At 38.2% G+C, this 10,000-nt stretch overlaps 1 protein-coding gene across 1 annotated transcript in view; it reads left to right on the top strand.

Annotated features, from left to right (window-relative positions):
• LOC122256555 (uncharacterized) overlaps positions 1–6,279 on the top strand; it is a gene marked incomplete in the record, with an annotated part of 161,508 nt that extends 155,229 nt beyond the window's left edge. The window contains 3 exon segments of the mRNA XM_086555194.1: positions 3,456–3,674; positions 4,729–4,914; positions 5,416–6,279. Coding sequence (XP_086411320.1) covers positions 3,456–3,674; positions 4,729–4,914; positions 5,416–5,999 — 989 coding nt within the window.
• Between the last annotated feature and the right edge of the window lie 3,721 nt (positions 6,280–10,000).

Below are 10,000 nucleotides of genomic sequence, written 5' to 3'. Positions count from 1 at the left end.
TTCCTCTTCTGTTTCTTCTTCTTCCCTTTCCATTAATTCCTCTTCTTTGTCTTCTTCTCCTTTGTTCTCTTATTCTTTTTCTGTCTTCTTTTTCGTTTTCTCCTTTCTTTTGTTTTCCTTCTTCTGTCCCTTTTTTTCTTTATCTTTCTTATTAATCCCGCCTCTTCCTTCTCCTCCTCTTCTCCTTCTTTTCTTCTTATTCCTCTTTTTCTTATTTTTCCCCTTTTCTTTCCACCTTTCTCTTCATCTACCTCTTCTTCTTCTCCTCCTTCTCCTTCTCCTTCTTTCTTCTTTTCATACTTACTTTTCATTCCATTTATCTTTCTTTTGCAATTATTCCCATTCATTTCAGTCTTTCTTTTTTAAAACATTACCAAACAAATTTTTTTTTTGTTGTTACTCATTTTTATTTTCCTTTTTGTTGGGCTTTATTTGTTTCGTTTCTCGTTCTTTTTTGTCCTTTTGCTTGTTCTTTATTTTAGTTGTGTATTTTTATTATTCATTTCCATCTGTTTTATTATTCGTCTTTTACCATATGTATTTATCTGTATTCTTATATTATCTATTACGTTATATATCTATTTTCCATCTTATTTATTCCGTCGTACATATTTATCCTTCAGCTCATTCACTAAACTTCTGAAATAATAAAAGAAAAAAAAAAGTTATCATGCACAGTGTACAGAATCATGCACAGCGTACGGAATCATGCAGTGTACGGAATCATGTACGTGGATAAACTTGCAAAATATCATGCATATAAGACGAATACAAGACATTCTAATTATAAAAATATTCATAAACTTCACCATTCAAATTTATTCGTATATATTGTTCGCAGTTTCAGTGATATTCAAACTTCAGAATTTTGCGATTTTTTTTTTCTCTGTTTCGTCAGAAGTTTGATCGTAAAGATATGATGATATATTTTTTTTCAAGGGATATTTAAGAACTCGAAATAAAATTCTTGTCTTTATTGCTGTGTTGAGGAATTGCTTTTATGATCTCAATGGCGGACTCATTTGTGGAGGAAAATATGTTGATTTCTTTAGCGGTATTGCAGCATTGCTTGCAACAAGGAGGGATGGGGGGGGGGTAGGGTAAGGGCTTTGGGAAGACGATAACTTTTTTCTTTTTTCTTTCGTTTTCATTGTTTTCATTGACTATCAATTTCGCGCACTGAGAAGGCTAAACAAACAAACAGACAAAAAACGACACCTGCAACCAGTCATAACGCGCTGGTGTGTGCCATTGCAACGTGCATGACCATACTCTTTGGTCATGAGCGGAGGACGAAATGTGTGCATGGTTGCATGATTTTCTTGTAGTCTAGACATTCAATATACCTATCCAGAAACGAAAGTGAGAATAAAAAAAATAAAAATAAAGATAGCTGTTGCTGTTCAATATGCCTATCCAGAAACAAAAGTGAGAATAAAAAAATAAAAAAATAAAGATAGCTGTTGTTGTTCAATATGCCTATCCAGAAACAAAAGTGAGAATAAAAAAAAAAAAAAAAATTGATAACTGTTGCATAGAATAACATGATCATATCTGTTCTTCGTGCGTGGCAGCCATAACGTGATATGAATAACGAAGTCTGGTTTGTTCCCCATTTCTCGTGCCTTCGTTATAATTATCAAGGTTTGAGTAACGCCGAACTGTGAGTGCGGAGGGCGTGTTGTTTCCTAGTCATTTTTTCTCTGTATATGATATGGTAAACAAAGCAAATATGAATGTAGATTTTTGAGTAAGGTTTTTAAAGGAGGTGAGTGTTGGAGAATGGGGGAGAAAGAGTAAGAGAAAGATAAAGAAAATGGGAAAAGAAGGTGGTGAGTGGCATAGAAAGAGAAGAGGAGAGATAGAAAGAGAGAGAGAGAGAGAGAGAGAGAGAGAGAGAGAGAGAGAGAGAGAGAGAGAGAGAGAGAGAGAGAGAGAGAGAGAGAGAGAGAGAGAGAGAGAGAGAGAAGAGAGAGAGAGAAAGAGAGAAGAGAAGAGAGAGAGAGAGAGAGAGAGAGAGAGAGAGAGAGAGAGAGAGAGAGAGAGAGAGAGAGAGAGAGAGAGAGAGAGAGAGAGAGAGAGAGGAGAAAGAGAAAGAGAAAAGAGACCAGAGAAAAGAGAACACAGAACACAGAACAGAGAAACGAGAATATAGAAAAGAGAAAGAGGAATAACCAAAAGAAAGGATCAATACAGATAACAATCAGATAAGCAATCAGCAAAGAAAGGAACAATCATTTAACGAGAAAGTCGTTCGGCCGAGCCATGCAAACAGTTTACGAAGCAATCAAGCTTTCTTTCATTCTGAAGGGCATTCTTGCAAGCACGCAAAGCAACATGCAGCAACAAAGTAAATGTGAGTGAAGATATTAATGTTAGAGTAGACTTTGAGGCGATAATTGCATGCAACGAATGACAGACAGACAAAGGAAGAAGGGGTCGTGACTGAGTTGTTAGGGATTAGTCAAAGCAAAAAAAAAAAAAAAAAAAAAAAGGAAAGAATAATAATGATAAATAATAATAGATAATAAAAGAAAGAAACGGGAAAAGAGGGGAAAAAAGAAAAAAGGAGACAGGGAGAGAGAAAGAGAAGGAGCTAAAGAAAGAAAGGAAGGAAAAGAGAAAGAGAAAGAGAGCAAGAGTGAGAGAAAAGAAAAAGAGAGAGATAAAAAGAGCAAGACTGAAAGAAACAAAGAGAAAGAGAGAGTGAGAGTGACAGAGCGAGAGAGAATGATAGAGAGAGAAAGTGATAGAGGTGGAGAAAGTGATGGAGAGAGAGAGAGAGAGAGAGAGAGAGAGAGAGAGAGAGAGAGAGAGAGAGAGAGAGAGAGAGAGAGAGAGAGACTGATATAGCAAGAGAGAGTGATAGAGCGAGAGAGAGTGATAGAGCGAGAGAGAGTGATAGAGAGAGAGAGAATGAGAAAGAAAAAGGGTATATGAGAGAAAGTGATAGAGAGAGAAAGAGAAAGAGAAATAGAAAGAAAGAGAGAGAGAGAGAGAGAGAGAGAGAGAGAGAGAGAGAGAGAGAGAGAGAGATAGAGATAGAGATAGAGATAGAGATAGAGAGAGTGAGAGAGAGAGAGAGTGATAGAGAAAGAGTGCGAGAGAGTGAGAAAGACAGAGAGAGTGAGAGAGACATGGATACATGAAAATACCAAACAGCATAAAGGACAACCACAAGTTTTAAAAGATGGGGAAGTGATGATGACGATATGCACTTTTTTTCTGACAGTAAAAATTCATCATAATTACCACTCAGAAAGGATAAGGACAACACATACAAATAATCACACACACAAATAAAATACACATTTATCAAAAAACACAATCACGACTAACAAAAATAACAACCGACGGAATAAAAAACAAACATGTACAAACACCCTAAAACCCACAACACCTTAAAAAAAAACAAAAAAAAAAAAACACGTGAGAATATATGTGTATCCACTCAGCTGCTGAAGACGTTGTGGTGGTGGTAGAGGAAGACCCAAGTGGGAGGGGGTGCATCTCCTCCCCCCCCGCCCCCCCGCCTTCCAAGACGAGCCAGGGAGATGATCTTGGGTCCAAGGATGTGGTTGAGATCTTCAAGGACTCAGGAACAGGATCCAACAACACTCCTTCGACATTGTGTAGTGACTCAGGGACAGGCAACTGTAACTTGACGTATCATGGTAGGTTGGGAGGACGCATTGTTGACTTCTTTTTTTTTTTTTTTTTTTTTGTTTTTGTTTTTGTTTTGTTTTTTGGGGGGGAATGTTTTGGTTTTTTTTTTTTTTTTTTTTTTGGGGGGGGGTTGAGTTGGAAGTATTGTAGCTTATGGTTGATGTTTTTTTTTTATTTTTTTTTTTATTTATTTTTTTTTTATTATATATTTTTTTAGAGGATGGGGATGGGGGAGGGATGGAGGGGGGGTAAGGAGAGAAAAGTTAGTTTATATGGATATTTTTTCTCTAGATATATTTTCTTTTTTCTTTTTTTTCTTTTTTTGGGTGGAGGGGTACACATGGAATGACATACCGTAGGCTAGAGGGGGGCTGTTTGGTTGAGTTTTATTTATTTAGTGATTCACCTGTTTATCATTATCAATTCAGAAAAACAAAACATAGCGTAGAATCGAAATTGCTATCATTATTATAGCTGGATTTTATTGAAATGTCATTTTTAAGCTTTAAGGAACTTAAGAAAATATTATAGAAGGAACAGTACTATGTTTTTATTATTATTGGTAAGGTTGTTGTTATTCTTATTTTCATTATTATCGTTATTATTGTTATTATGGATCATTATCTGTATTGCTATTGCAATTGTTATGATTATTATTATTATGATTATGATGATTATTATTATTATCATTATTATTATTATTATCATTATTATTATCATTATTATTATTATTATCATTATTATTATCATTATTATTATTATTATCATTATTATTATTACTATTGTTACTATTATTACTACTGATGTTATTATAATCAGTATTATTACCATCATCATCATTATCCTCATTAACATTATTATCCCAATTAAGGACTATCTAACCGTTATCTTAACCTAATTCAATACTAAAAAAAACTTATCATCCCACCCACACCCTCATCATTATTATCATTCCCATCATCATCATCCTTACCATCATTATCATCATCATCATCGCAATGAAGAGTTATTTAATCTTTGTTCCCCCTCCCCCCCTCCCCCTCCCCCCCCTGAAATAACCAGAACGACGCGAGGAAGAAGGAAACATGACCATCGTTCCCATCCCTGTGTTTACGAGTCAGCAATACCGTGTTGTCACGCCCACGTCAGCCGCCCGTCATACACACCGAGTCCGTCGCATCTGCTCTTCCGCCTCCGCCCGCACAGCCTCAGTCACACGCCCACACGCACACCCGCAGAACGCCCAAGGTTCGAGTGTTTTTTTTTTTTTTTTTTTTCTTACTCTTTTTATCATTGCAGTTCTTTGCATCATCATTGCTGTTATATATAGTGTTATTAATACACATTATTTCCATTATACTTAAATTATCGTTACTATTACCATTATGATAATGAAAATACTAATTATAATAATGATAATGGTGATAATGATATTATTATTATTATTACTATTATTATCATTATTATTATTATTATCATTGTTGTTATTCATATTATTAATATCATCATTATCATCATTAGTACAATTATCATTATTATCATTACTGCTACTGCTCTGCTACCACAGCTACCACTACCACTACTACTACTACTACTATTACTATTTTTATTGTCACTATCATTATCATTATTGTTATCATTATTATAATTTCCATTAATGCATTAATACTATCACCATCAATCTGAACCCCCAATTATCGAATCTAACACCTGCATCCCCCTCCCCCCTCCCCCTCCCCCCTCCCACAGACATGTCCTCAGGCTCCTCCCCCTCCAACGTGGTGACGGGTCGCCGCCACTCCTGGTGCTGCCCCCAGGACGGCCTCGACGCCAAGCAGTACCGCACGCAGAGTACCCAGACGTTCAAAGCCCCCTCCAAGAACGACGACTCATCCGACCTCAGTCCTCACCAGCAGTATGATCCCCACGAGCCTCATCACCTCAACGACCACGAGCACTGTCATCACAACGACCTGGGTGGTCACTCCCACGAGGGTTGCGTCACCACGCGGGGCGACGGACGACGGCCGAGGGTTCCCGACGACTACCCTGTCTTGAGTCCCCACGACCTCCCGGAGCGCTACATCCCGAGGGCAGCCGGGGACTACGTCATCGATTTCGACGAGGATCCCGTGTTCATCGTCGCCAGCGCCGTGAGTCACCTGTCGCACCTCGGGGAAGGGGAGAGGGCGAAGGGGGAGTCCGCTTTCCCCTTCCCCTGCCCGGCGACCTCCCCTGCCCTGCCGCCTCGCCACACGGAGGCAGAGAGGCAGCGGAGACATACGGGTGACTCGCCTCACAAACAGTCTTCTTCGGCTGCTACGAGGTGGTGAGCTTATGGTGCTTCAGGGATAGTGATTGCGGATTCGGTAGCGTAGCTATGGGGGCCTCAGGACGGTGACCTGTAAACTAGGGGGGTGCTAGGCTTGGAGTTTATGGTGTGATAAAACGTACGTGACGAAAAATGGAAGTGTTGTGGTTCCGTGAACTGAATTGTCAAATGGATACCAGATTTCTATTTTTCTCGATAAAAAAGGTTATGAAAAAATGATGGTCAGGGCAGTAAACATATAGTGTCTTAATTATTATTCTATAAACTCAATGAAATGACTATTATATGAATAAATCACTACCTACGTAAATGATAGATAAATCATATAAAGGAAATATTTTGATTAACACTAATTGCCTTGTCTGTTTAAAGGATGATGCTGAAAAAAAGTGAAATGCTTTTGATGAATCGAAAATTTGCAAGAAAAAATAACATGAAAAACGTTATACAATTTTCAATCATCAGAGGCTTCTGTTTCAGACCAACAAACCTTGTTTCGTTAACATTCGGTTGTTTCGAATCTGTGAACAATGGATTTCCAATCAATCCTTGAAGTAATGCATCTTTTTCTATATATGTGTGCATGAGGCAATTTCATGCAGGATCTATAGACCACTGTGTTGTTGCAGCCACGAGGAAATAACAGTGCTTTTCACGTTACTTAAATGTGTGACAAGAATTATGCGTATTGTTTTCAGTAACGCTAACTCAATACTCTGGGGTGCTACGTAACTTTCTGAGGGGGTGAATGCATAACATTTATTTGGATGTTTACTGTATATACAGAGGCAGATATATTGTCATATTATCATATCAGTATGTGTGTTTCTATATATATATACATACATACATAAATATATATATATATATATATATATATATATATATATGTATGTATATATATATATATATATATAATATATATATAAATATGTATATATATATATATATATATATATATATATATATATATATATATATATATATATGTATGTATGTATGTATATGTATATGTATACATAAAGTATATGTATACAAATGTGAGGTGCATGTACGTTTGGATTACTAGAATATGAAAGAATGTTTTCCCGACACATAGTTTACTTGCATATGCTCTGTTTCTCGTATTTCTGTTTCTTTGAAATATATGACGTAAAACAAAAGAGGCGTACTAATATATATGTCCGAGGTTACCAACATGAGTATGAAAAAGTAACAGTAACTGAAAACATTTATAAGGATCATGATTATATATGGAGAGCAAAAGTGACGTTAAAAATAAGTTGTGGAATTATTTTGAAGTTATTTTTTCCCTGATTTAAATCTAGTCTATTTGCTATCACGTGTCACTCAACATGACAAGTGATCCAGGGAGGAAGGATGTGTTCTATCAAAATAAATCTTACTCTTTTCATTCTTTTATCTTGTACTGTGACTATTTTAGATGTGTTTTTAAAAGCAATGCATGTTTTTGTTTTTTTTGTTTAATAAACTTTCTTTTTTTTTACTATACTTTACCAATACTTTCACTGTTGTAGAGGTAAGTGCGTCTGTCTTTAGCTCACACAGAATAAACATATGATTTCATTCTTCTTAAAGACAAGTCTGGCGTGGGATTTCAAGTGTCCAACACGCCGGCACAAAGGCTTCTACCAAGACAGTTCACTGGCGTCCAATGAACTGTGATTTGCTCTCTCTCTCTCTCTTTCTTTCTATCTCTTCCCCTCCCCCCTTCTCTCTCTCTCTCTCTCTCTTTTTTTTTTTTTTTTCTCTCTCTCTCTCTCTCTCTCTCTCTCTCTCTCTCTCTCTCTCTCTCTCTCTCTCTCTCTCTCTCTCTCTCTCTCTCTCTCTCTCTCTCTCTCTCTCTCTCTCCCCCCCTCTCCCCTCCCCCTCTCTCTCTCCCCCCTCTCCCCTCACCCTCTCTCTCTCTCTCATTTCTCTCCCTCCCTTCCTGTCTTCCTCAGCCCCTTTCCTCTTCTCTGGTGTTGTTGACGTGGTCACGCTCGTTCAAGCGAAGGATCTAATTGAGTAGAATTACTGTGGGTGAGGAGTACATCCCGGCCAAGGAGTGCCTACTCTGTATGTCATGTTTTGGCTTCGTTTCTGAGAGAGACAAAACACACTCAAACATCGTCTTTTTTCCACATATATGAGAAAACACACTCATGTATGAGAAAACACACTCAAACATCGTCCTTTTTTACACATATATGAGAAAACACACTCAAACATCGTCCTTTTTCCACATATATGAGAAAACACACTCAAACATCGTCCTTTTTCCACATATATGAGAAAACACACTCAAACATCGTCCTTTTTCCACATGTATGAGAAAACACACTCAAACATCGTCCTTTTTTCCACATGTATGAGAAAACACACTCAAACAAAGTCCTTTTTCCACATATATGAGAAAACACACTCGAACATCATCCTTTTTTCCACATATATGAGAAAACACACTCAAACATCGTCCTTTTTTCCACATATATGAAGAGTACATTGAGTCGATTATTTCATGGTTGTATGTATGGTGGTTGGCATAATCTTGCTTACACAAAGACGAGGAACATCATGCAACACTTCCTACCTGACCTTGAGTAACATGAGTGAGGCGGCGTAGCAGCTTATATTTCTTACCAGACAGTTATGTCAATTCTAGCTCCTTGTTTAAGAACCAGGAAGATATCTTACGGTTCCCCTAAGAAACTGTGGTATTCTTTCTTGCTGTATGACTTAATTTTTTTTTTTTTTTTTTTTTTTTTTTTGTCTTTATTACATTCTTCCATTCTTTTCATTCTTTTTCGTATCCATTCTGCGTCTATTTCTTGTTCGGGGAAAGTTTCCTATTGGGTAATGAATAATATTGCGAAATCGAGGATATTTTGCAACGATAGAAGCTAGTATTGAAATGCGTTGGTTGAGCTTAGAGAAAAGATTTCTTTTTCGGGAGAAAGCCATAGGGAGAAGGAATGGTGATATGCGTTGCAACTTTTCATATGCACACGAAAGATGGTGGATGTGACTTGTTTCTTTCTCTCTCTCTCTTTCTCTTCTTCTCTTTCTCCTTCTCTCTCTCTTTCTCTCTCTCTTTCTCTATCTCCTTCTCTCTCTCTCCCTCTCTCTCTCTTTCTCTCTCTTTCTCTCTCTCTCTCTCTCTCTCTCTCTCTCTCTCTCTCTCTCTCTCTCTCTCTCTCTCTCTCTCTCTCTCTCTCTCTCTCTCTCTCTCTCTCTCTCTCTCTCTCTCTTCCTGTGTCACACACACACTCACTCTTACATACTTACACGAGTTGATGAAGCTGATTGAGTTAAAAACAGCCCACCCGTCTCCCCACCCACCCCTCCTAAATCCCCTCACCCCCCTGCGGGCACCACTCCACTCTCTCCCCCTCTCCTCTCAGCCCCCCCAACCCCCCACACACATCTCCCCCTCTCCCTCTCTCCTCCCAGCTCCCTATGCCACCCCTTGCCTCCTCCTGCGTCCTGCCTCCACCCTACACCCTACCCCCCCAGCATGTCCCCTCTCTCCCTCTCTCCTCCCTGTCCCTTCAGCCCCCCCCCCCCCTAGGCTCCCCTCCCTGTCCCTTCAGCCCCCCCCCCCCCCCCCCCCCCCCCCCTCCCCAATCCATCTTCTCTTGTTCCCTTAATAATGAGGATTACGATGTGGGTCCTAACGTGGGCAGGGACACATGACCGTGACAGTATGACACATGTTTGAGTGAGGAGGGGGAGGGGGGGGGATGGCGTTTGTGTCAGAATAGACATACCGTAGATTATGTGTATATACATATATATTTTCGAATTGTGAAATTATGTATACATAGTGATTCTAAAAGGTAGGGAATATATATATATATATATATATATATATATATATATATATATATATATATATATATATGTATATATATTTTTTTTATTTTTTATTTCTACTTTTTTAGTACGGAGGATTTATAAGTTTGTTTGTTATCACTTTGATCTTAATTTTCTGGGTTAAAT

Source organism: Penaeus japonicus, unplaced genomic scaffold (assembly GCF_977035675.1).
Source record: "Penaeus japonicus unplaced genomic scaffold, GWHDUDI00000001_assembly GWHDUDI00000003, whole genome shotgun sequence".
Taxonomy (NCBI): Eukaryota; Metazoa; Arthropoda; class Malacostraca; order Decapoda; family Penaeidae; genus Penaeus; species Penaeus japonicus.
This window is presented reverse-complemented; position numbering and strand designations above follow the sequence as displayed.